This window comes from Pleurodeles waltl, chromosome 11, assembly GCF_031143425.1.
Source record: "Pleurodeles waltl isolate 20211129_DDA chromosome 11, aPleWal1.hap1.20221129, whole genome shotgun sequence".
NCBI classification, from domain to species: Eukaryota; Metazoa; Chordata; class Amphibia; order Caudata; family Salamandridae; genus Pleurodeles; species Pleurodeles waltl.
In genome coordinates this window covers 752,431,877-752,459,518 of record NC_090450.1, presented here as the reverse complement: position 1 = coordinate 752,459,518, position 27,642 = coordinate 752,431,877, and the positions used below count along the sequence as shown (strand labels likewise).

At 45.0% G+C, this 27,642-nt stretch overlaps 1 protein-coding gene across 2 annotated transcripts in view; it reads left to right on the top strand.

Annotated features, from left to right (window-relative positions):
• Window positions 1–27,642, top strand: part of SUDS3 (SDS3 homolog, SIN3A corepressor complex component) — a 181,204-nt gene that overhangs the window by 14,907 nt on the left and 138,655 nt on the right. For both annotated transcript variants that reach the window (XM_069214476.1, XM_069214477.1), the window contains exons 3-4: window positions 15,393–15,448; window positions 23,065–23,136. In XM_069214476.1, coding sequence (XP_069070577.1) covers window positions 15,393–15,448; window positions 23,065–23,136 — 128 coding nt within the window. The remainder of the gene's footprint in view (window positions 1–15,392; window positions 15,449–23,064; window positions 23,137–27,642) is intronic.

Sequence of the window (27,642 nt, the reverse complement as noted above, 5' to 3'; positions counted from 1 at the left end):
TACATTACATTAGTATATTCCCACTACTAACCGAGGGCACAATACGTGTCTTCTAATACAGACGCACTAAGCACTTAGTCAGTAATTAAGCAAAGGACAAAAAACAAACCAACAAAAAACAGTAATATTAGGATTACATCAACAATGAGACTTTGTTATCAATGGCACTAACATTATAGGCCAAATCTAAATTATTAGAAATATACCAAGTGTATTACTAAACCAAATACATCAATGGGGTACCCATAGTCTTATAATAGCCATAAATGTCAAACAAAGTATGCCATATTTCACATTCAAGTTACTAGTTACCCCAATTAAAACAAACTGAAGAATAAAAGTAGTAACACCAAAGGGGGAAATTAAAACACATCCCCACTCATTGATTGTGTGTTGTTGTGCGTTTAAGAACCATTGATCTTAAATTCGAATGCACTTTATTCACACTGTATAACACTAGAACATTACAAACATACTTATAATAGACGTATTTGCAAAAATACAAAATGTAATTTCATATAGTCACAACTAACCTATAATATGTCACAGAAAATAATGATAATTCAGTCCCCCAAGAAAAATTCTAGTTCCCTATCAGAATTCAATCCTGTTTCTACAGTTCTAAGTCTCATAATCCACAGTGCTTCTTGTCTGCGAAGACGCAGTTCCCTATTGCCCCCTCTTGGGTTACGGGGGACATGTTCCAGTCCAAAAAATTCAAAACATTTTTTGGTTGATTGTGCTTCACAGATAGTCATGTGTGCTACCAAGGGATATCTCACATCCCCATTCTTAAGTGCCCGAATATGTTCTCCTATTCTAGTTTTGAGTGCCCTTATAGTGCTGCCAACATACATTTTTGTACATTTACAACGAACAATGTGTACAACAAAATTAGAGTTACAATCCATAATGGAACGCAAAACAAATGTTTTGTTATTATGACAAAATCCTCGTATTTTGTGACATGCCCAACGACAGACTCCACAAGAGCCACATTTGTAAAAACCCTCCCCTCTCTGAGATAACCAAGTTTTCTTCGGGGAAATAGTAGTATAGCTAGGACTTAATATATTTCTCAAGGTTCTACCCTTACGAAATGATGTAATGACTCCTCCAGCTACCACATCCTTCAGTGTCTCTTCCTGCATAAGTATATTCCAGTGTTTAATCATAAATCTCTTCAGAATCAAGGAAGCATCATTAAAATCCGTTACGAACCGCACCACATTCGACGTTTCCTTTGTCTCTTTCTGTATTCTAAGTCTCAATGTGTCTTTTTTATCAATGTATCTAGCTTTCAGTCGTGCTTTCTTAATAATCTTGCTAGAGTAACCCCGTACTGAAAACCTTCTTTCCATGTCATTCAACTGGTTAACAAATTCCGCATCTATGCTACAGTTACGTCTCGCCCTCAAAAATTCTCCATAGGGAATTGATGCTACCTGATGTCTGGGGTGAGCACTTTTAGCATGCAAAATAGAGTTACAAGCAGTCGCCTTACGGAAAAGCCTACTATGAATCCTGTCATCGCAAATAAAGAGTTCCACATCCAGAAATTCAATCCTATCAGCACTATGTTGGGACGTAAATTTAACATTTATACTGTTAGAGTTTAAGAAACTACAAAATTCCATCAGTTTTGCTTCACCGCCTGTCCAGATCATTATACAGTCGTCTATATAGCGACCCCAAAACAGTATATGTGTTTGCCAGATGACAGAATCAGGGCCCCAAATCCAAGTGTGTTCAAACCATCCCATGAACAGATTAGCATAGGATGGAGAGAACATGGAGCCCATCGCCACACCACATTTCTGTCGAAACCACATGTTGTTAAATAAAAAGAAATTGTTAGTTGTAATGATGTTAACCATATCCAATATCATCTTTGTATGATCCCACAGACTAGCTGACCTTTTGTTTAGGAAAATTTTTAAGGCTTCTATGCCAACATCATGATTAATGCAAGTATACAGAGAAACCACGTCTAGAGTGACCAGTAACATACTGCTGTCCCACTCCACGTCACTCAAAGTACTCAGAATATGCGTGGTATCTCTGATAAAAGAAGGAAGATTATGAACTAACGGTTGCAAAAAACAGTCCACATATTCAGAAAGCCTCTCCGTAGGGCCAAGTATGCCTGATACAATTGGTCTCCCAGGTGGAAAAGGTAAGCCTTTATGAATCTTAGGCAAAGTATAAATACACGGATAACGTGGATGGTGTATCTTGAGGTACAGGTATTCATCTTTATTAAGTAACCCCTGCTGGTGCCACAAAACTAGTCTGTTATTAATCATAAGAGCAAGACTGGGGATGGGATTATATGTGATCGTCTCATAGCATGACAGGTCATTTAATTGTGCTAAAATCTCATTATCATAGTCAACCCTATCCATGATGACCACATTCCCACCCTTGTCCGCTTGCCTAATGATAATATTGTCGTTTTGTTTAAGTTCTTGTAATGCAACTAGTTCATCCGGACGTAAGTTGCTGGAGGCATGTCGATATTTATTCTTAGTTAAAAAGTTGTCATAGTCTTCGCAAACTTTATCAAAGAATTTATCTAAGGGGTTCATACCACAGGATCTCGGAATCCATCTAGATTGCCTTTTAAGTCCACTAGAAACACTTCTATTAGACGTAACATCTAAATCATCTAGAATTCTGGCAGTAATGTCTGGGTCTTCATCCCGTTCAGCTAAAGAAATCAAGATTGCAGTATCTCGTACATCTTCAATAGATAAAGTACTCAACACAGGAACAGCATCATCAGTATTTGTAACATTATTGGGATTCTGTTGAAAATGTTTTTTAAGTTTCAATTTACGAACAAATTTAAACAAGTCAATTTTAGATCTACATGGGTCCCCAAAGTTACTAGGACAATAACTAAGACCCTTTGATAAAAGACTTTTGATCCCTGTAGTTAGTACCATATTTGTTAAATTCACTATATTGATAGATACTGCATCATCCGGATTCATATTTTCTTGTCCCGAGATCTCGTTTTGACTCCCATCTCTTTCGCAGCATTTACCCCTGCCTCTCCTACCCCTCCTAGTTTTTTCATATCTGTTCTTCCCCTGTTTTGAGTATTTCTGCCTCGTTTCATTCTCATTAGTTCCAATAAAAAACTATTACCACAAGAGGTTTCCTGAGCCGAAGTGCTGGATCCATCCTCCACTTCACTGTCACTCGTGATCGAGGTACTAATAGATGTTGAATCAGAGAACTTCGACAGACCCGAACCACTGGCGACCCCTCCACTGTGAAAAAGGTGATCATATTTATTGGAGAAGGTAAAGATTCTACCAGTTAGGTAATCTCTCTCGTCCCGTTTGAGTTTACGAGCCTTCCTCTGCATAATTTCCTCCTGATATTTAATTAGAACTTGTTCTAAAATCTTATAATTTTTCTCAGTAGCCTCTTTGAGATTCAAGCTCTCGATATCTTTTTCAAGAATATCGATTTCGGTCTGTAATTGACTGACTTTCCTCTCAGAGTTAATGATCAAAATATCCATAAGTTTCATGGAGCTGCCAGTTAATTCCTTATCCCATAATTTTAGTAAATCATCATCCAAGTCATCATAAGTGGGGAAGATTTGCGATCTCAAACCACGGGGAATACGGTTGAGTTTCTTATATTGCTTTAATGTTGTCCCATCCCACCACTTGGATAACTCATTTTTCTTCATCCTCTCTAATCTTATAAATTTATTTCTAAGACCTTCTTTTTGTAGGTTACTACCAGACACATTTTGAAAGTTGCCTCCTTTTGCTAGACTGTCAAATAATTCCTCTGCTGCTTTGATCCTATCCATGGTAGAATAAACAAGTTATAATTTTATATATACAAGGGTCACATCCAAGCAGCCTCCTCAAGTTAGACAAGAAAAAGTTAATGGGGTGCACGGTGAGGAAATATGGCGCTAAGGTAAAGTAAGTCTTACTAGTTGTCTAGTAAGGTGTATGTCATCATTGAGTCAACTAAAAGCTGAACAATGCACAATGGTGTCAGAGCTGTCACACAATATAGGAGTTACAATTTGACCTTGGCCTCTGTCTGGGTGTACTGCAAGTTTATCCAGTTTGCCATTTAGATGTCCCCCCAGTGAGTATGACATTATTGGGGAGCTTTTCTCAGAGGCCAGTTTGGTTTGGAACACAGCTGTAACTGTGATTTGCTTGTAATGGAACTGGTAGCGGGCCATTGCATAGCTGTCATTGCCATGAATGGTTAAACGGTGGACAATTCAGTATGGGTTACTTTGTTAGTTTCACATTTTGTTTGCTAGTCTCTGGCTGTGAGTAATGTTCTGGTTGCAAGGGATTGTGGGTTATGTAGAGGTGTGTTTTATGGTGCAGTGTGTAGGTGTGTTGGATATGTGAATGTGTTTCAGCTGTGGGATATTCAGAATATCCAGTGTGTTGTAGTGTTTTGACTGATGTGCATTCAGACCACTGCGGTTCGCACCACCAATGGTATTCCGTTCTTGTGATTTGTGGATTGTAACTTGATCGGATGATTTTGGTCAGGCTGGCGGAGCTGGCGGTCGAACAGTCTTTTTTCCCCGCCCGCCAGTGTCCTGGTGTTTTTGGGAAAATGGCTGTTTTTTGGCAGACTGAGCTGTGTACCTCTTAATATGGTGGTCGGATTACCGCCAATTTGGCAGTCTTTTTGCAGCTGCCAGTACCGTCGACCGCCAAAGTTGTAATGAAACCCATAGTCATAGGTCAGTAAGGTGACAGTGAATGACACAGTTGAAGATGTCCAAAGAATTGGGAAGGGAAGGACCCAAACCCTTCCTGCAAGTCAGCAAATTAGTTCAAATTACTTCATGAAGTCAGTTGTCATAGCTTCCCTGGTGGAAATGCCAGCTGTATTCCACTCTTCTAAATTAGCCAGAGCAGAAACCTTTGGGAGACTGGTTACAACCTATAGAGTATTCTCTCCCAGCAGTTTATCTTTCTCATTTTATGAAGATAGTTTTTCCAGATGGAAAATATGGTCTTCGTCCATAGACCTAGTGAAGCGGTGAGTATTTTCCAAACCCCAACATCTCTCCATGGTGCATAGGATCAGAGCCCCATTTATTCCAGTAAGAGACAGTCCTGTAATATACTAGTTCTCAGCCATGCCTAGACACCATCAAGTGATGATGTGCAGCATTTTGTCATGGATTACTTGGGCCGCCTGTTACTCCAGAGAAATGTTCTTGTGAGCATCATATTTATCCTTGTGGAGAAAGGAGGGTAGTGTGTTTTGGATGTTTTTCATGACATACAGGATACAGGAGCTGTGTTAGTACAACCATCTTTACCAGAGCCACACACCCATCAGAGGCAGGGGCATCCACTGCTGAAGATCTCTCTTCAGCCTGTCCAGCATTGGAGTTGAATTTATTACACAACTTGAGGCTCATTCTCGGCCACCAATTTCCCAAGGTAGCGGAAGTTATTCTCACCCAATGGGTGTCCCTCAGCCATTACCTCTGCCGCTCCATGTACTGGAAAGACACTGTATTTAGTCTAGTTAATCTTCTGTTCTGCCTGTTCTAGAAAGACGTGTACTATTTTGGAGCCTGGGCTCACTGTATTGCTAATGTCTGCATATCGCAAGACTTTTTTTTCCCAGCCTATGGTCCCATCTGAAGCCTGCAATGTCACTAGTCCCACTGATTCCTTGAGCCAGGGGCTCTGTGGCGAGTGCAAAAGAAGAGGTGAAAGGTGGCAACCCACTTAAGAATAGTCATCTCTGCCATTATTTGCCAAAGTATATTCCTGTTAACCAGATTGAAAGCGTTGTGAAAATCTACAAAACAGCAGAACAGATTCCCTCTTTTTCAATCGCTTTGTGGCTCATTGTCCAAAGACTAAAGCAGTGATCAATAGTGGAGTGTTCTGCCTTAAGTTCACCTTGCTCTATAGCAGTGGTCTTAAAACTTTTTAATGCTGCGCCCCCCCAGTTGAAAAATAAAAATCATTGCCCCCCCCTCAGAACTTTTCACAATTATCTTAGAAAGATGGCAATGTTTAAATAGGTCTAAAACTATTTAAACATTGCAGTTAAGTACCGTTACCTTTTTAAAACTGCAATAACATGCCTCTGCTTGAAACAAAGACATGTTAACTGTATAAAATTTATTTTGGCCAGAGTTTGGTGTTCCCCCCCCCTGGGATCACTTGAGGCCCCCCAGTTTGAAGACCTCTGCTCTATAGAGATCAAGGTGTTATTCTCAATCCAATCCTTTAGCGACAGGAGGATCTGTTTGGCAACTAACTAAGGTGCAGCATCAAGCAAACTGATTTGGCGATAGTTTTGGGGGTTAAATGGGTCACTTTTTTTAAATTGGTTTAAAAACGGCTCCCGTCCAGCTCTCTGGAAATTTCCCTTCCTTCAAGCAGCCGACAAAGGCGATATGTGAAAAGCTGGCCCACCAATCGGGATTGGATTTGACTATAGCTCCAGAACATTGCCTGGAACCGCAGCCCTAGTAAGGTTTATATGGGTTCTCATCTCTTTTATTGCAGATAGAGATGTATAAAAACAGATCCCTATCCGGGTCTACCATATCTCCATATACTACCTTGTTTTTAACAAATACATGTATAGTAGAAAGTCCACCCGGGCTACTTCTGAGATATTGAAGTTCAGTGTTCTTACTTTTATTCCCTCCTTCCTTCACCAGCTCCCAAAATTACTTCGTCTTTCAATGTTTTTACAGACAACACCCTATCCCAATTTGTTCTGTAAATACGAATTTTTCTTTTCCTTAATTAATTTACCATACTCTGCTTGTATTTTATGAATACTCACTTCCCTTTCCAGATTTATCATTTCTCCCTTACATTCATTTGCTTTACTCGATTGTCTTTTTAGTTTTTGATATTCCAAATCAAATCAGCCTGAGCATTACAATTCCACCAGGCATTCCACCACTCTGTTTACTCCCTTATTGTACCAATCTAAAATCTTTACTTTCCAGGTTAATATTTGCCTGGCGTACCACCAGTTGCAATTTAGCAAATAAAGCCAGCTGTGACTCATTTATATGAGTGGTCGACCTTCTGGGATAATCTATTTAAACAGGTAGCACTTGATCCCTGATCAAGGATCCAAATTGTAACCCCATGTGTAGGGGCTAGTGACCCGCAGAATCTGAAAATTGTGAAAAATTCTAAGAACCATATGTGAATAAAGACATAATCACTCGGCCCTTGCAGATTGCCCATAGCCAGTACTTTGTTTAGAGATCTCCCATTTAAACAGATGAACCCAATTTGGCTAGAGGATAGTTGTTATGATGGTACTGTCCAAACATTTATGTTATCTCTTTTGGTTCAACCACCAAGTGGTTGAAGTTTCATAGAGGCCTCTAATGTGTCCCCCAAAACTTTAACAAACCAAGCCTCCAAAAGCCACTGCGGGTCCCCTTCTCTCCTCATATGCTGAGCTCAATTGGCACATGTTTAGATGGCCCACTTGCATGGATGTATTTTTCTGTAACCCTGGCTGCGGCCTTTCCTGAGAGAAAGTAGTATAATTGTGAAAAGGACATTTGTGTACTTGGATGTTGTTGACACAAAATATTGCTCAGTAGTAACACGTTTACAAAGATGGCTAGCTGAAAGGCGCTAATGTAAGCATGTTACTCTTGTTTAGGGCTGAGGCATGACCCGTTTAAGTCTCCTCCCAGTATAGTCAGTCACGTAGGGGCCTCAAGGGCTCAGTGTGCGTATAGGAAACAGTAACCCAGAAACCATAACATGCCTGCTGAGCTGGTAATCATGCCCCCTGGAAGGAAAAATGTATTATTATTTTTTAATAGAATGTCCACTCTCCTAGAAAGTCAGGCAAACCCAGTGTGGAAAACAGAGATGAACTTGTCTATCAAGCAAAACCTTTTGGAACCCGCCGGTACGATTCTGATCAGTATCACTTTGCCAGTTTCGGGACTGCGTCCCTCTTGTCGTAGGACCCTTACTGTGAGGGTAAGACTGCTTGGTTTAGGGCGACAGCACCACTGCTTGTGTGTGACTGAGTCAGTCCCATGCCGACTGGAAGGTGTTGGTCTGACCTTTTAGGCTAGCTTGCTGCACCTCACCCAAACCTAGAAAATAAAGGTGATTTGTGGCAGCCTAGAAACATGACACTCTGACTCCTCAGGAAAGACGTGGTCGACAGATTGTACCCCCTGTATCTCAGTTACACAAAGTCTCACACATGCGAATGCAGACCAAGAGATGCAGGATAAGGTTCAATGTACTGAAGCAAGTGCATTCTGTGATTAAAAAGCATGATCTACGATTATTAGGAGGATAAAACATAATACAGTGAGTGCGACGATTAGAGTAAAACATATAAACAATCCCAACATCCTGACATAATCATGAGAGCTAATAATTCCTACCTACGCCCTAATTTCTAGCATGAAAGCATAGCTGTATTAGCCCTTCTGCCCGCCCCAGTCTACGGAAGGAGCCCCGATCCCATAACTGAAAGACTGCAAGGGTCTGCCTGTTGTTTTGATGGCAGTCCTCCTGGTTGGCTGGAAAGACAAGGCCAAGAACAGCAAAGTCGACTGTCGACAAAGTGGCGCACAGCCTAAGAATGACCTGGCTCGAATGCCGTCTATACTTAGACGTAGGCCTATGTGGTGTTCTGAGAACAGCTCTGACATGATGATAAGTTTGTGATTAGAAGGCGGACTCTGTAACTCTTAAAGCGTCAACACTTGATAAACTGTCATGTACAAATATGACTACCTCGAGCAGGGCACAGAGTGAAATGTGTGCAAGGGACAGATAAACGAAGAACATAAACAAGTATGTTTTCTAAGAAAAGCAGCTGTTTAAAATATAAAACAACAAGCTAAAAGTTAGCTGTGCTAAAGTATAATAAAATGAATACATGTGTATGTGTCCTAGAGGCACAGGCTATGTATGGGCCTAAGAGCTAAAATATGGGGAACCAATGTAGACGCTAAAAGTAACCCACAACACTTGACCTTTTTGAGCAAGCTGTTTATGCTGATTGAGGGGAGTGAAGGCACCCCAGGTATTCGTTGACCCATCCTCTACACCCCTGTCATCTACCCTGCCAACTAACCTCAGTATTGGGGATAAAGTCAGGCACCAGCACTGCGGAAGTGGGATAATGTAAAACCTACCCTAAAGCAAATATTGTAAAAAAAAAACTCCCTCTGCCACTCTTCTACCTACACTTTTGATCATGAAGTCTCTGGAATGCAACATTTCTGTTTTGAGGGGCCTGGATGCTTGTTTTTTTTTCTGTGTCTTCATTGCATTGCCTGTCAGGAGGTCCATGAGTAAGGTAGACAGTCTGCACTTAAGAATATAGGGCCCCTCATTGTCTCTATTAGATTCTCTTTCTTGCCATCATGTCTGTGGATGGGTGGATCTCATTTGAATTAGTATGTTTCTGTTTTAACTTGGGCATTACTGTTAGGATTAGGGTGTTACTCAGGTATCCTCGGTCAAGCCTGAGGACCTGCACCACTCTTGTCCCCTTAAGAATCTCATGGGCACTGGTGCCGAGCTGCTCCTCTTCATAGAGTGCCAATGCATTTCTCCAGCAGCCATTATAGTCTGAGTTCCTGTGACACCCAGAGCCACAGGTCTTTTTCTCCACCACCAAGTTACAAACTGCCTCTGGAGCAGTGAAGAGAAAGGACTTTGAATGGAAGGTGATTTTTTTTGTTCTGCTAGCTACAGAGCACAGCATGTAGTGCAGCCCCAAGCTCTTACTGTCTGTTTGACTAACCTCAGCTGACTTTTTGAAACATCACATTGATGTGTATAGTCTAAGAAGCTCATTATGTGCTTGGAGTCCTGCAAGTCTGGGCTCCGTATGCACGTTGCCTTCAGGATTTTGTCTAAGCTGCTGTAATTCAAAAATTTAGTTGTTAGTGTCCTTTGTGGGGCTTCAGGCAGTGGTATTTTCATCAGTGCACAATATACCATTTCCACAACAAAGCAGAAAGAATGTTTCCACTGTAGGAGGTGGTCTCTTATCCTTGTTATCAGAAACAGTTTAGGTTGCTACATGTGGGCAAGTCCTTCTGCATTGTCTGCCCTCCCCATAATGTTTCTTATTGAGGTCGACAGTGTTGCCACTTTATCTTGCAAGGTTTTTACCAAGTCTTCTAGGTCTGAAATGCAACCCTCCACCTCAGTCACTATATTCTCTACATTTCTTAGGTCTTGGTGCAGGAGGCTAATGCAGAGGTCCTCCTCTCCTGTTTTGGCGTCTGCTGCACTGCATGATAATTAGAAAGCTGCTAATATGACCTCTGTTGTCATTGCAGGACCGAAGCCACTCGCTTCTCTATCGATCTGCCTGGGTGTCCCTCTGAAGGTACCCAGTGCGTGCCTTCCACCCTTTGTGAATTAATCCATTTCATTTTGCTTTGGTGAGATGCATGTCCTGCCTTATCCCTGCCCATGGTGTTGGCAGATATCCCTCTCTTTTCCGTACCTGGCCCGGCTTCTACTTTCTTATTTGGTTCCAGAGCTCTTAGGGAATGCAAATGAATAAGTATCGACCCACCACTTTCCATTCTGTGGTTCCTCTCTGGTTAGCCAGTGTGCCATATAGGGTTACTAAGGATGTCCATGCCATCCTAGCGGGGTGGGGATGGGAGGGGTCAACCATGGACCGAGTCTGTAAACTGATTCAGTTTCTCTATGACAGTTCAGGCAATATCTGTATCAAATCAAATCATTAACATTTATAAAGCGCGCTACTCACCCGTGCGGGTCTCAAGGCGCTAGGGGAAAGGGGGGGGTTACTGCTGCTCGAAAAGGCAGGTTTTTAGGAGTCTCCGGAATGCGGAGTGGTCCTGGGTGGTCCTGAGGCTGGTGGGGAGGGAGTTCCAGGTCTTGGCTGCCAGGAAGGAGAAAGACCTCCCACCCGCCGTGGAGCGGTGGATGCGAGGGACGGCAGCGAGCGCGAGGCCAGAGGAACGGAGGAGTTGGGTGTGGACGTAGAAGCTGAGGCGTCGGTTGAGGTATTCCGGTCCCTTGTTGTGGAGGGCTTTGTGTGCGTGGGTGAGAAGTCGAAAGGTCATCCTTTTGCTGACTGGGAGCCAATGCAGGTGTCTCAGGTGTGCGGCGATGTGGCTGTTGCGGGGTACGTCGAGGATGAGGCGGGCCGAGGCGTTTTGAATGCGTTGCAGGCGATTTTGGAGTTTGGTGGTGGTCCCAGCGTAGAGGGTGTTGCCGTAGTCCAGGCGGCTCGTGACGAGGGCGTGGGTCACGGTTTTTCTAGTGTCGGCGGGGATCCAGCGGAAGATCTTGCGGAGCATGCGGAGGGTGAGGAAGCAGGCGGAGGACACGGCGTTGACTTGCTTGGTCATGGTGAGAAGGGGCTCCAAGATGAAGCCGAGGTTGCGGGCGTGGTCTGTGGGGGTCGGTGCGGTGCCAAGGGCCGTGGGCCACCAGGAGTCGTCCCAGGCAGACGGGGTGTTGCCGAGGATGAGGACTTCCGTTTTGTCAGAGTTCAGCTTTAGGCGGCTGAGCCTCATCCAATCTGCGACGTCCTTCATACCCTCTTGTAGGTTGGTCTGGGCGCTGGCGGGGTCCTTGGTGAGGGAGAGTATAAGTTGGGTGTCGTCGGCGTAGGAGATGATGATGATGTCGTGCTTGCGTACGATGTTGGCGAGGGGGCTCATGTAGACATTGAAGAGTGTCGGGCTGAGCGATGAGCCTTGAGGTACGCCGCAGATGATCTCGTGGGGTCTGAGCGAAACGGTGGAAGGTAAACTCTTTGGGAACGGTTTGAGAGGAAGGAGGCGATCCAGTCCAGGGCCTGGCCTTGGATCCCAGTGGAGCGGAGGCGTGTGATTAGGGTGCGGTGACAGACGGTGTCGAAGGCCGCCGAGAGGTCGAGGAGGATGAGGGCGACTGTTTCACCGTTGTCCATCAGGGTTCTGATGTCGTCTGTGACTGAGATGAGGGCGGTTTCCGTGCTGTGGTTGGTTCAGAATCCGGTTTGTGGAGGGTCGAGCAGGTTGTTGTTTTCCAGGAAGGTGGTCAGCTGTTTGTTGACGGTCTTCTCTATTACCTTGGCTGGGAAAGGCAGGAGAGAGATGGGGCGGAAGTTTTTCAGGTTGCTCGGGTCAGCCGTAGGTTTCTTTAGGAGGGCGTTGACTTCGGCGTGTTTCCAGCATTCGGGGAAGGCAGCAGAAGAAAAAGAAGAGTTGATGACGGCCTGGAGGTGCGGGGCGATGATGTCGTTGGCTTTATTAAAGATGAAGTGAGGGCAGGGGTCCGAAGGGGCGCCGGAGTGGATAGAGTTCATGATGGATTTGGTTTCTTCAGTGTTGATGTGGGTCCAGTTGTTGAGGGTGAAGGCCGGGGGTGCGGGTTCGGTGATGTTAGGTTGGGTCTGGTGTCCGAAGCTGTCGTGGAGGTCGCTGATCTTGCGGTGGAAGAAGGTGGCGAGGGATTCGCACAAATCCTGTGAGGGCGTGACGGCGTTTGCGTTGGCGTTGGGGTTGGAAAACTCCTTGACGATGCTGAAAAGTTCTCTGCTGTTGTGGCTGTTTTTGTCCAGTCTGTCGGTGAAAAAGTTCCTTTTGGCAGCACGGATCAGGTGGTGGTGTTCGCGGGTAGCGTTCTTGAGGGCGGTCATGTTGTCAGCGGTGTGGTCCTTGCGCCAGGCCTTTTCGAGGGTGCGACAAGTTTTCTTTGATTCTTTGAGGGTGTCAGAGAACCAGAGAGGTTTTTTGGTGTTGGTCTGTCGATGAGTGCGTTTGAAGGGAGCAAGGTTGTCTGCGCAGTTGGAGATCCAGTTTGTGAGGCTGAGGGCTGCGTCGTTGGGGTCGGTGGTGAGGGTGGGTTGGTTGGCGGCGAGTGCGGAGAGGAGTTGCTCTTCGGGGATCTTGTTCCACTGTCGACGAGGGATGGGTTGAGTGCGGAGGTGGCGGGTCTCGCGTCGGAATGTGAAGTGGACACAACTGTGGTCGGTCCAGTGTAGAGCGGAGGTGTGGCTGAAGAAGATGTGTTTGCTGGCGGAGAAGATGGGGTCGAACGTGTGTCCGGCGATGTGGGTGGCGGTGTTCACCAGTTGCTTGAGGCCGAGGTTGGCGAGGTTGTCGAGCAGGTCGGTGGTGTTGGGGTTGTTGTTATCTTCCAGATGGAAGTTGAGGTCGCCTAGGAGGATGTAGTCCGGCGAGGCGAGGGCGTGCGGTGAGATGAAGTCGGCGATGGCGTCGCTGAAAGGGGCGCGCGGTCCGGGGGGACGGTAGACGAGGGATCCTCTGAGGCTGGTCCTGGGGTCGGTGCGAATTTGAAAATGCAGATGTTCAGCGGCGAGAGGGGTGTCTTCGGTGGAGGTGGTGACGCTGACGGAGTCTTTGAAGACGATGGCGATGCCTCCTCCTACTTGGTTGGTGTGGTCTTTTCTGGAGATCTTGTAGTCTTCGGGGATGGCAGTGGCGATGTCTGGAGCTGATGAGGCGTTCATCCAGGTTTCCGTGATGAAGGCGACGTCCGGAGCTGTGGGTTCCAGGAGGTCCCAGAGTTCAACGGCGTGCTTGTGGACAGAGCGAGCGTTGACCAGGAGGCACTTCAGGTGGTTGATGGTGCGTGGGCTGGTGGTCGTGGTAGTTGCGTGGTGGAAGATGCGTTTGCAGGAGTTACAGGCGAAGGGTCCATGGGTGCGCTTGGGGTGGGCTTGGAAGCAGGTGTTGGAGCGCCTGGGGTTGAGGGCGTGGAGGGTGGTGGGGTCGTAGCGGGTCAGCGGGGTAGGGGAGGTATGTGTTGTTCCTGTCCCAGGGTCCCTGAGGATGCCTCCTCCTGTCTCCTCCCTTTGTGTAACTTGTTTTACTCCCCAGCGGTTACCGTTTATTTTTTCTTGTACTGCAGTGGGTCAGTTGGTGGCCACGTCATAGAAACCTCTTCAGTGCTAAAAAGCCAGATCATCCGCTAAAGCCCGCCACTGATTATGAGTTTTTACAGGAACCTTTAAGCTTGAAAGGGTGAGGGTTGAAAGTGGATTGATCTTAATCTTGGACCTGCTCAGTGCTGCCTTAGGGACCATCACAGGAAGTCACTGGATCGCACTTGATCTGTGGAGTGTGTTGCTCTTTTATCACTGACCACCACGGCTGCCCGACTGGACCAATGCCATCCGAGCATTAGCTGCTGGTACCCGAGTGCAAACATCTTGTATTTGAAATCAGTTTCTTCCCGTATGTGCTGGTTCGACAAGGGGGCGCTTCCCTTCACTTCCTTGGCTGCAAGCCCCACCACAGATCTTCCTCACTATGGGGTCCCTACAGTGGGGACGCAGGGTGAGTCCTCACCGCCTGCTGCCTCTCTCGCCCAACCCACATGAATAGGTGCGGTCCGACAGCCCACCATGTAAGGACACCAGAGCCACACTGAACCAGGTATGAGTATCCCTCTTGTTCTGGATAGTTTCTGCATCAAGCGCATCTCCTGTCGCTTAACCCTTGGTAGCTTCCCTTCACAGTGAGGTCTTACAGGGTCCCTTTTCTAGCTGTCCGTGGATTTGCCAAGTCTGCTCTTCCTGTGGCCTTGCAGTACCCAAGTCTGTTTCAGGGTGTACATGAAGCTGGCCTAAGTCTCTCAGCCTGTGCTTCTAGGGTATCTACTTTCTTTTTGTGGCTCTTATCCCAGGATATGTGATGGATGGCAAGATCAATAAAGGATTGTTGGGTGGTTGGCTGGAGCTCTACCAAAGCATGTCTGCCCTTTCGGCTTTCCAAGCAACTCTCCCAAAAGTTCATTTTAAAAAAAGGTATTTAGCATAATACATGCATGATTCTCATGACTCCCCTCGAACAGAAACAAAGTAGGGCTTTACTTCATGTCTAGATTAAAGGGGGTCGCACTTACATGTTCATGCATTCATAGGTGGGGCGTGCTACTCCCACTTTCAAATGTTGTTATAATCTCTCCCAGGTTGAAGGTATAGTTTGCCATCCAACAAGGATTTTGGCTACAGCAACTTCCTGGAGACAATAAAATGTCTTCAACACAAACTAAGAAATACATTTTTCAGGAAGCCTATTTTGAATACATTTTATTTTCTCTGTACCTCTATCATTTGACCCAAATTGCTCAGTAATTGCTCTTGGTCCTGTTTTATTTTGAGGTAGTATAGGAATTGACAAAAGTGATTACAAAGTGTACCTTACCTCACAATGAAGTATGGAATTTAACATGTTGACGTTGGATTGTTGTATTATCACTCTAAACAGCATTAAAAAGGGTTCTTCACTTTGCTGACTTTTGGCTCTAGTGAACAGTGGAATATAACACTGGCGTTTTTGATTTATTATCTAAAGCCTATAAAGTGTGTGATTTGTTTGTCTCCTTTCTTTATAGGATGTACCAGGACAAGCTTGCATCTTTCAAGAGGCAGCTTCAACAATTACAGGAGGGTAGGTTTTTCCTCTATAGTGCAACATTTTATATCCTTTAAAAAAAAAATGTACGTGGAATATTTAGTGATAAGGTACAGGCAACTTAAAGTTGATAATCTTGGTTACAGCTTTTGAGTTCAGTCACTTTTATGCAAGTATCCACATAAAGTGAAGTGTAATGCTTGCACACATTGGATGCTGATCTGATTTTAAGAGACCGTGACCTTTTTAATCTTTTTCGCTCAAATTACGCATGTGAAGAAGTAGGTATTAAAGGAAATTAGAGCTATATGTACAGTGCATTTTGTTCGGTCTGAAACAGCCCGATCAAGCTGTTTCCGACGGCAAAAATGCTTTTACATATCTTCAGAGCACAAATTTTAATTCGGTACCACATTACTGTTTGCAATTTGGTATTTGGAAGGGGTGTGTTTTGGGTTTCCATTTCAATTACTTAATCTGACTGCGATGTATTAAGGTGTTTTATTAATCTATAACCAACTCCTTGAAGGAGGTAATAACCCATTTGCAAATTAGAAGGGTTCCGATTGAGAACCCCTCCCCTTTGAGAATGGTAAAAAAATATTTTATAAGAGCAGGCAATCGTCTCACTGACCACTGACTGGTCTTGTAAAATGTTTAATGAAATTTCAAAGTTTCATTTTTTTGTTTTTAAACCCAACTGGTTGCACTAAAAAAATATGCTTAAAAAAACACAAAATAAACAAAAACATTCACAGACATAGTGGTCTGCTGACCTCAACAGGCCACTATCTCTGTGATGACTGCAATTCCTAATGGGGCGAAATGGCAACATACTTCATTAATATTAAAGAAGTTGGTCAATTTGCAAACCCATTAAGGATCACTCTTTTATGTATACATATTTTGTACATTAGTAATTGAGATTTCCTAATTCCGATTTGGTAGAATCACAATTAGGAAGTCACAACCCCTAAACAAAGGTGTGGAATTTAGCAAAATATCTACTTGATCATGGGACAGGCTGTGTCATAAATCTATTTGTCCTGCAAAAAAATCCACTTGTCCCTTGTGTGACAACTTGTGCTGCCACAAATTATGGCAGCAGTTTCACTATGTAAGAATGCTGTTAAGATCCTCTCAGATTATGCCAGGGCTCATACAACAGTACAGTTTGAATAATAGCAATTTCCTTTTGCCACCTTTCCACAGATCACATACTAGGGTGGAAGCAGCGGTGAGCAATAGTCCAAGGGATGGAATGCCCTTTGAATCGGTGCAAAACTACTTACTAGCATTTTTAGGGTTTCGCACCAGCTATTCTTTGATCTTTTTCCTTACTGTCAAAGGTTCGAAGTTTACTCCTGACAAGGACAGAAGTAAAATTTCTTCCAGGGGTGGGTAAAAAAAGTGGTTGGAGTAAAGTGAACTTGTAAACGCTCACCAAATATTCCCCTGAGCAAAAATCTACACATACATACTTGCTCGAGCTAAAATGCAGTTCACAAATATCTTCTAGTAGTAACATTTACTGGCCTACTTGTGAATTCACTATTCCTAAATCTGCCTGTACACTTGCCATAAGTGCACTTTTGTGACTTTCTTTACGGATTGGGCCCCTATTTGGGTCTGACATTAACCAAGACCTTTCGTTTTTTTAATCAAAATTCTATCTCTATCGTCACTGTGAGTGACAGCTTACTGCTCTTTCACAAGGAGCATATATGCACACAAAGTAGTTATGTTTAGTGCCAGGGACTTCTGAGCAATGTGTGCTTTTTGAGACCAGAAAGTTATTGTTCTTTTTGCCAATGTTTGTCATAAAGGTGCCAGCCCGGCAGCTCCCACAGCATTAACCCTTTCAATGCGGGCGTCGGCCGCTGTCCGACGCCCGCACTACCTCCCTGGTGCGGGTCACGACCAGTGGCCGACACCAGGGAGGGGGTTAATAAAACGCACCCGAGGATTTTTTTTTAATTTTATTTTGTTCCCTGGGAGACACGAAAGCTCTTCCGTGTCTCCCCCCACCTGCCCCTTTGTGACGTCGGCGCGCTGACGTAACTATGTGGATTTCCCCACCGGAGCAGGAAGCGGACTTTCGGACGCTTCCTGCTCCAATGGGGAAAACGGCCACAAACGGCCTTCCCCACGTTCGGGAAGGCCTCGTAAGAAAGGGGAGAGGCCAGGAAACACCACTAGACATCAGGGATTTCACTTGGGGGGGGGGGGGGGGGTCGCCCCCTCGGAAAACGGGCCGCTCCCCCGGGGGCATATTTTTTTTTTAAAAAGGTATGTGCCCCCTGGGGGGCGATCGCGCCCCCCCAGGGGCTAAATTATTATTATTATTATTATTATTTTTTGAAACCAAAAAGAAAAATAAATGGACAGGGGGTCGCCCGTGGGCAGGGCGACCCCCTGTGGGGGCAATATTTTTTTTTTTTGTTTTTGTAGGGTTTCCCTGGGGTCCATCTCTGTAGATATATCTATGTATATATATATATATATATATCACTTTTGTCAATACGTGTGTGGTTTCCCTGGGGGCTGCGATCGGCCCCCAGGAAAACCAGACCCACATATAAAAGTGATATATATATATATATATATATATATATATATATATTTGCCACCAGTTGTCTTGCAGTTGCAGCTTGTGTCTTCAAAGCAAGGCACATACTTAAGCTGACGCTTTTCAACTGTAGCTTTCAGGCAGCAATAAAAAAGTCAAGTAAGTATTGTGATTATGTTTCTGCTACAAAAGGGTCAGACTTTTCTAGTGGCGGTTTTAGTGCCATAAAGAAGCGCAGAAGGTTTATATGCCTACTGCAAAGAGCAAATCTGTATTTTATGTAAATAGCTGAGTACATTAGTAAAGTCAGCCATTACCTGCGCTATAATACAAATGAAATGTTATGCGGGGTGGAGGGCGGCTATGGAGAGATGAAGGGCACTTTTGTTGGGTGGTAATGAGGGAATCCGAGGTGGAGGGAGTGGGAGCACCAATAATGATTGTTGAACTGGATGCAGGAGGTGCTAAAGACTGTGACGAATGGTATGTGACAAGGTGTTTTTTGAGTGTCTTGAAAGAACGTGCTGATTGAGGGAAGAAGCGCAGGTAAGGTGGCCTCTACTGTTGCACGTATCTCACACACACCATCGATTTTGTGACTGTCTACATAGGCTAGTGTTTTAGAGCAACAGTTTAGCCAATATTAGAGATGGCATCTTGATGGATGATTTCTGCCGTCACTCGGGTTATAGAGGACAGCTCTGACATAGGTTCAGAGACTGAGACATCAGATACTGAGACAGCATCTGAGGGATAGGACAATGGCGCAGACTCTGGGAGTGATTTTTCAGTCGGAGGAGTCCCATTCGATAACTCCTCTTCCAGTAAATTATGAGGGAGGTGATGAGGACAGTCCTGCTGTCTCTTCGCATGCAGTCTGTGCAACTGGGTAATAGTGGGTTAGCCCAACCCAGAGAGCAGGTGAATGCAGCGGCAAGCAGAGAGAGAGAGTTCTCTCTTGGGAGCTCGCCAATTTAGTTCAGCCCCAAATTCCACCGCCCAAATCGTATTGTGGAGACATCAAAATTATCTATCGCAAAACCAACTGGTTTTGTAAGGCAGGCACCTGTGTTTTTGGTCCTGGGTTCGGCGGCCATATAGAGAAACACACTAAACCCAAACATTTCTGGAATCTAGACATTCGGGGGAGTCCACAGAGGTGTGACTAGTGTGGATTCCCCAAAGTTTTCTTACCCAGAATACCCTGCAAAGCTGAAATGTTAAATAAATTATCTATTTGTCTTGCATTTTTGTCACACAAACTACAGGAATATGCTGGGATCCACAAAATTCCTGCCACCCAGTGATTCCTCACCTGTCCTGATAAAAACACTACCCCACTTGAGTGCCTACACCTAGTGCCTGCGTGAGAAATGGATCACCCCAGGGTCAACAGCTGCCTCATGTAAGGACCAACATTGACCGTTGTGTGATCTATTCCTGTCGCGGGCACCAGGCCTACCCACACAAGTGAGGTACCATTTTTATCGGGAGACTTGGGGGAACGCTGGGTGGAAGGAAATGTGTGGCTCCTCTCAGATTCCAGAACTTTCTGCCACCGAAATGTGAGGAAAACATGTTTTTTTTAGCCACATTTTGAGGTTTGCAAAGGATTCTGGGTAACAGAACCTGGTCAAAGCCCCACAAGTCACCCCATCTTGGATTCCCCTAGGTCTCTAGTTTTCAGAAATGCACAGGTTTGGTAGGTTTCCCTAGGTGCCGGCTGAGCTAGAGGCCAAAATCTACAGGTAGGCAATTTGCAAAAAACAGCTCTGTTTTCTGTCAAAAAATGGGATGTGTCCACGTTGTGTTTTGGGGCATTTCCTGTCGCGGGCGCTAGGCCTACCCACACAAGTGAGGTACCATTTGTATCGGGAGACTTGGGGGAACGCTTGGTGGAAGGAAATTTGTGACTCCTCTCAGATTCCAGAACGTTCTGTCACCGAAATGTGAGGAAAACGTGTTTTTTTAGCCACATTTTGAGGTTTGCAAAGGATTCTGGGTAACAGAACCTGGTCAGAGCCCCACAAGTCACCCCATCTTGGATTCCCCTAGGTCTCTAGTTTTCAGAAATGCACAGGTTTGGTAGGTTTCCCTAGTTGCCGGCTGAGCTAGAGGCCAAAATCTACAGGTAGGCACTTAGCAAAAAACACCTCTGTTTTCTGTCAAAAAATGGGATGTGTCCACGTTGTGTGTTGGGGCATTTCCTGTCGCGGGCGCTAGGCCTACCCACACAAGTGAGGTATCGTGTTTATCGGGAGACTTGGGGGAACATAGAATAGCAAAACAAGTGTTGTTGCCCCTTATCTTTCTCTACATTTTTTCCTTCCAAATATAAGAGAGTGTGTAAAAAAGACGTCTATTTGAGAAATGCCCTGCAATTCACATGCTAGTATGGGCACCCCGGAATTCAGAGATGTGCAAATAACTACTGCTCCTCAAAACCTTATCTTGAGCCCATTTTGGAAATGCAAAGGTTTTCTTGATACCTATTTTTCACTCTTCATATTTCAGCAAATGAATTGCTGTATACCCAGTATAGAATGAAAACCAACTGCAGGGTGCAGCTCATTTATTGGCTCTGGGTACCTAGTGTTCTTGATGAACCTACAAGTCCTATATATCCCCGCAACCAAAAGAGTCCAGCAAACGTAACGGTATATTGCTTTAAAAAATCTGACATCGCAGGAAAAAGTTACAGAGTAAAACAAAGGAAAATGGCTGTTGTTTTCAGCTCAATGTCAATATTATTTTATTTCCGCTGTTATTTTCTGTAGGAAAACCTTGTAGGATCTACACAAATGACCCCTTGCTGAATTCAGAGTTTTGTCTACTTTTCAGAAATGTTTAGCTTTCCGGGATCCAGCATTGGTTTCACACCCATTCCTGTCACTAACTGGAAGGAGGCTGAAAGCACCAAAAATAGTAAAAATGGGGTATGTCCCAGTAAAATGCCAAATTTGTGTTGAAAAATGTGGTTTTCTGATTCAAGTCTGCCCGTTCCTGAAAGGTGGGAAGATGGTGATTTTAGCACTAGAAACCCTTTGTTGATGCCATTTTCAGGGAAAAAACCACAAGCCTTTTCGGGAGCCCTTTTTTCCCATTTTTTTAAAAAAAACGAAATTTTCACTGTATTTTGGTTAATTTCTTGGTCTCCTCCAGGGGAAACCACAAACTCTGGGTACCATTAGAATCCATAGGATGTTGGAAAAAAAGGACACAAATTTGGCGTGGATAGCTTATGTGGACAAAAAGTTATGAAGGCCTAAGTGCGAACCACCCCAAATAGCCAAAAAAGGGCTCAGCACTGGGGGGGGGAAGGCCCAGCAGCTAAGAGGTTAAAGTTTTGCTAAAACCACGTCAAAACAAGACACGTATTGACAAAACCAAAAGGCGGACCACAAATGTCGGACCTATTGGCTTTAGCAATGCTTGTTTGTTTTCATGTTTAGCATAATCTTGTTAATTATGATTATTCTGATTTTTCCATTATGATTTTTTAACATGCATCAACACACTTTACTAAATGATGGTTCAAAGAAATTGTACCTAAAATTGCTGAGTAGATTAGCAAAACATTGTTTTCCTAGTAAAATGTTTTGTGAACATTTTATTTTGAAAGCAAAGAATCAAACTTGCTTTCAAGCTTCTTCAAATATTTGCATCTGATCAAAGAGCATTCTAGGAGCATTATACGTAGCTTCATATTGTTAAACTTTGCAAATATCTCTACACATTTTTATGATGGAACCACTCCAAGTAGTACAGTCCAGGCTTCCAACATTTCCTTAAAGTGCTCAACCTATTAATAAGGGCTTGACATTAATGAACCATAAATACAAGCTTGAACATCAGTAACATATGGACACAAATATTACCTTAACCTTGACAATGCTCTTCCCTGATCTATAATGTGGTACTGTAAACTGCCAGCCAACGGATTTGTATTGCAGGGGGTAGTGCCAACTTGTCCTAAGGACAAAATAAACATGAAAACTTGTCGTCCTTGACCCCAAACACTATGTTCTGGGCGTCGGAATATAGGAATTCTACATCGCTGCCTAAATTTTGTACAATCCTTAAATTGTATACATCTGGCCCTTATATTGCTGGAACTGGAAGTCTTAATGCTGCCACAGAGATCCAGCAATCTTGCTACTAAATTTGTTTTGGAAAGTATAATCACCTGCTTTTCAAATTGATGTGGGATAGTAATTTAAAATCAGGTACTTTGGTGTAATTTGTAACCATTCTCTATGATTTATTGAAATAAAAACTACTTAAAACAATTATTAAATGCAACGTTCAGGAATCTTGTACTTATTCAGGTTCTTCACCACATTGGATGGGGCACGTAGCTGCCTCTTGTTTCCAGTGTTATGAATTGGTTTCATGAAACAATGCATTCCCCCCTGTAAATGATGATGGAGCAAGTATCACCAAATGCAACCTATGGCATTGTTCATCTATTGATGTCTTTAGCCCCAGTTCTAAAGCTCCTTTCGACCTTGTGTAGCCATTGACCTGCTGAGTGTTTTACCTCCCTCTTTCATTGAACTTGAGGATTTCTTCTGCCAACTCATCTGGGCAGGCTTTTGGTTTGGTCTTTGGCTTAAATCTCGGGCTTTTGGAGCAGCAAGGCTGTGAACACCTCCTTTTCTAGTGCTATGTGCAGTGTTGTTCTTTTAGCTGATACAAGTGAATATTGAGTTTTATTTTTTAGGGTGGGATAAAAGCCCCGGCCTCTTCTGCTGCTACTATACTTGCCTTGTGCATAGGGTTTCCTGTGTTGAGTTTGTTACCTATACCGTTCTGTAGCTCTTCCTGTTTTAGTTTTGGTTTCGCTTCAAACTGACTAACGTATCATGTAATCTTTGATTTACAGGGGAATATACTAACATTTTTAAATATGTTGCACTTAATTGCATTCTTGAAAATTGTCACTGCAGCAAAAATTCTCAACGCTTCAGTTCTTATCCCATCAAACCATTTAGGCATAAATATGCAATAAAATAAATGACTCTCTGTGAGTGATTATGACTAAGTATTTAAATACTAAATATCAACACCCTTTTGATATTAGGTACGTTGCAGGAGTACCAAAAAAGAATGAAAAAACTGGATCAACAATACAAAGAAAGGATACGTAATGCAGGTATGTGTGGACATATAACCACCAGCTGGTGATCAGACTGATGAAGCATCCCATTCAAGAAGCAATCAGTGGGGGTGAAAAATGTATTGTGACCTTCTTGTATCCTTGTAAAAGAAGGATGTGTGAGGTATGAAATACAAAGGAGGTGGAGCAGAAAGACAAGATGTGCTTTGTTATATGGAATGAGGTCAGATCAGTGGTGTAACTGGTGCACGTCAGTTAGGGGAGGAGATGTGATGCAATGGGATGTGGTGCGCAAACTGCGAAATGCAGTCTGGGAAGGTGGTGCTGCGCTGCACGGACTGTGACCTCTGTACGGTCTGCTGTACGGTCCGCGGATTGTCCCCTGAGCCGGGAGTCGGGTGCGGGGGCTTGTGTGGTCCCTAGCACTCGCCGCACTCGCTGCTCTGCACCAGCCCGTAGGTCGCTCGTGGTTTGTGGCTGCTGTCGGGCCTCTTTGACCACCGGACACACATTGCAGACCACAGCCGCTTGGTCCCGCCTTCTTGACTCTCCGTCCCCCTGGCACCTCCCCCCCTTCCCCAGCCTGCCCCTGCCCTCTCAGGAGGCCTCTGAGCTGAGGGGTCTTGAGAGGGGTCAGTGCGGCTCGGAAGGGGCCCTCCCACTCCCAGCATCTCCTCCACCATTGGCGCTGGAAGCGTTGGTGTATCCTTTTGCCCTCTGGTGGTCTGTGTGTGGGTCCCCGGCCAGCAACGAGAGTGAACCAGCAACCGACCACCGACGACAACCACCAACGACCACTGTGGAGGGGCAACCGCAAACCCACAAGCCTACAACTCCACAGATTCGCATGGAGGCAATAAGCAAGACTGGCAGGCCCAGGTAGGAGCAGCAGCAGGGTGGAGCCGGGCGCATGCACGCTTATTGTTCACCGGGGGGCTGGCTCCGTGACAGATACAGCTACGGCTGCAGCAACAGCCTTAGCCACAGCTTCCCTATAAGCAAGATATCAAGAGCATTTGGGGACGTGAGAAGGGTGAAGCAAGTGTGCTTGTGCCCCCCTTGGCCGGAGGAAGTACAGACAAAGTAAGGTGGAGGAGAGCAAGTGCTGCAACAAGCGACAGCAAGTGGCAGGGGGTGTGGCGGCACTTTGTTCCTCTCCGCTTGTGACTTTTGAACATTGCTTTGCTTATGCTGGATATAGATATAGACACAGACTCCGTAAAGCAAGAGAGTTAGAGTACCTGGAGACCTGATAAGGAAGAAGGAAGCGTGCTCATGCCCCCCCCTTGGCCTAAGGAAGCACCCTAAGGAGCAGGGATAAAGCAAGGTGGAGCGACAGCAATTGGCAGGGGGGATGGCGGCGCTCAGTACTCTCCTGCTCATGGTTTCTGACATCACCTTGGCAACTGTTGAACACTGCACTGCACACTGCAACTAGCACTCAAACAAGACTCAAAGCAACCAGTGTCAGCATACTTTTAGCGACCAGCACCTGAGGCTCTAAGACCACATTAGACCAGGCCCAGTCAGGATAGGAGGTGGTGCGGCCCCAAGTATTTACCCCTTCTCTACCTCCTTTTCAAGCACCTGCAACAGGCTCCTCAGTAGCACCAATTAGATCATGGTCTGCGCTTGTCCAGGACTTCGGAGGGCAACATTATAGCCACAAACATTACAAAGGGAGCAAAGGCCGCAGATGAAGCAGTCAAGGGAGGCCAAGTCCAAGAGCCTGAAAGAGCAGAGGGTCCACAGGATCTGTGGTGATAATTGGAAGCTGGCACACAGAATTTATTTTACATACAAGGAACAGAGCAAACCAAGGTGGCAGAGAAGATCGTCTAAGGCAACAGAACACCCCAAGGTTTTGGGCGTGAGCAGTGAACTTATTATGCCTAAAAAAGCATCTAAGAAGCTCTGTCATAACAGCCCCCCTAGCCCGATTGGTCTGGCATGCCCATGGGGCTTGATGTCATGGGAGAAGGAGCCCCTAGAATCGGTGAATCCTATAGAATTCACAGATTTGGTCAGCTGTGAGGAACACAATAATGATCCGACCTGGGTTAAATAAATGCTAAGTCCGGGAGCACCAGAAGGGCTCAAAGCTGAGCCTGAAGCAAAAGGCTTGAGATTTTCACCAACCATACTTACATAACTATTTCACAAGTATTAGGAACGATCTAGGCATTGCGGGGGAAACAGTTGATTCCACCTCTCATAAGGGCAACCAAGGCCTATGGACCGATATTGCCTTGCACAATCGGCCACCCGATCCAGCAAGAAAGTAATCGCAATCAAAACAAGCACAAAATGAGCCCGGCCGTGCTGCAGGCGCAGACAGCAATTTTGATGCCTCACTCATTGGGGAGCTGACAGAGCTTGCGGATATCACAATAGGAGCTAGCACGGTCATGCATAACGAGAACCAGCAGAATGGTACCCCTGGATCTATTTTTAGCAATAATATCCACACCCCTCAAACATACCAAGTTAAAGAGTCTAACTTTGACGTCGGAACAGCCTTGTAGTGGGTTGGCTGTGCATATAATGGGTAGCCGATGGCAATCATTCGCTGACACTCACCAGGCAGCACCATCCCAATCGGTGGGTCTACTGGTTCAAGAACAGATAGACACTTGTTGGACCGCATCCTTCCCAGAACGGGGGTCAGCGTGGGTCCTGCAGGCTTCACAAAGTCCTTTGACTCAGGAAGGGGGATGCCTGCAAGCCCCATGTCCGTGAGGAGGATCTTGGAAGAGATCTTGGGGAGAAAATAAAAGGAAACCATGCACCCTTTGTGGCTCGGGAGGTAGGGGGCATCATAAATACCATCAATAACTCCTTGCTGGCTGCAGTCAAGGCGCTTACGTGGCAATCCCATAAGATGGCTCAGGATGTTCTCTTGTTATTCCATAAATTGAATTCGCTAATGGGGAAGTTAGAAGGGTGGGACCGGGGTGAACCAGTGAGGAAGGGAGAGTGTGGGAGCCATACGGAGGCAATTTTAGATAAACTTTCAATATTGCCATAGCTGCTAACTAGTCTAATTCAATGTTGCAAATCTGCAAGGGCAACAGAAAAAATAATTAGTTGCATGTCACTTGGAGGCAAGAAGCAGGACATCTGCAAAGGGAGTCCCCCCACATCCAAGCCCGAGGGGTTGGTTAGCAAGAAGCATGGATTAAGAAACGAGCGCCCTTCCACGGCACCCCCGCTATCCTCCATAATTATTGTGTCAAAAAACTGACTACTACTGCTAAATCTGGAGACAGTTGCAGATCAGCCGCAAAAAGACCCTCCTCTCATGGTGGTCCCACTTTCCCCCCTCTGCTCCCGTGGAAAACAACAGGTTAGAAGTGCCAACTCCGGGGATAGTCCCAAATGAGTCCCAAAATGAGCCTCCCTTGACGGTGCTGCCACTATGCCCTATAATAATTGTGGGGAAAAATCAGTCTAGAAGTGCAAACTGCGAAGACAGCTTCGAACCAGTTGTGCAAGTTGAGCATTGGGCATGCTCAACTGCCATCGTTGTCAAGAAGACAGAAGAAGAGACTGAAAAAAACACGCAAAGCCATAAAACAAAACTTTAGATGGAATCACACTGGGAGAACACTCAATGAAACCAGTAACTAACTCCCCAGATACATTGGAGCCTTATCCTATTTTTAAGCAGAGACCAGCAGCTAACTCCACAATGCGCACTCGCCCAGCGGGGGAAGATCTCTCATCCAACGTCAAGCCTAAACTTCAAATCAACGACAATAAGGTTGCTTCGGCTTACAAAGAAGAGCCTCTGTCTATCAACCCTGGGATGGAGGATTCAACATAGAATTTAGTCAAGTACCACCCACAGTAGATGTTAGACCTGACAGAATTGCAGTTCCAAGGTTAATAAAGGGGCTGTCACAAGTTGGAGGGGTGGGGCCTGCGATGGAACAAGACTTTACGGGGAGCACGGAAACAGCACAGGGGTCTAGCTACACCCCTGTGCCTTGTTCACTGGGCATGATGGGTAGGAGCAGCATCACTGAAGGTAATCTAGATAGACAGCCAAATAATATGCCATTTGTCACCACGGGGCCTAGGCTTGAATAAACAAACTAATAATGAACCTCATGGGGCAAAGGGGACAGCTGTGAGGGGCCTCAATCCACAGGAAGATCAAGATTAGGCCAGGTGAGGACTCGGAGCAGTGAGAACAGATGTCAACCTCGAATAGAATATAGCCCTGCACCAGATCATGAATACACTAGGGTATTAAATATAAAGTCTGCAACCCATCAGAAACTCACGGATCAGCCGACCATAATCTTCACCCCATTATATGCTTCCCAGGGGCCATGGGATATTCTCAACATATCAAATATCCTACGATTATTACATCATATATCGGCATTTGAAAACTTAATGTCGGAAGATCTACTAGTGATGAATTTCAGCACTCTCACATGGATTAGTCAGAATGAATCCACATTGACCATATGGTCTGCACAGAGTAACATCAATAGAATCTTTGAATTTGAAGGCCTCCTGGAAAATTGGGGT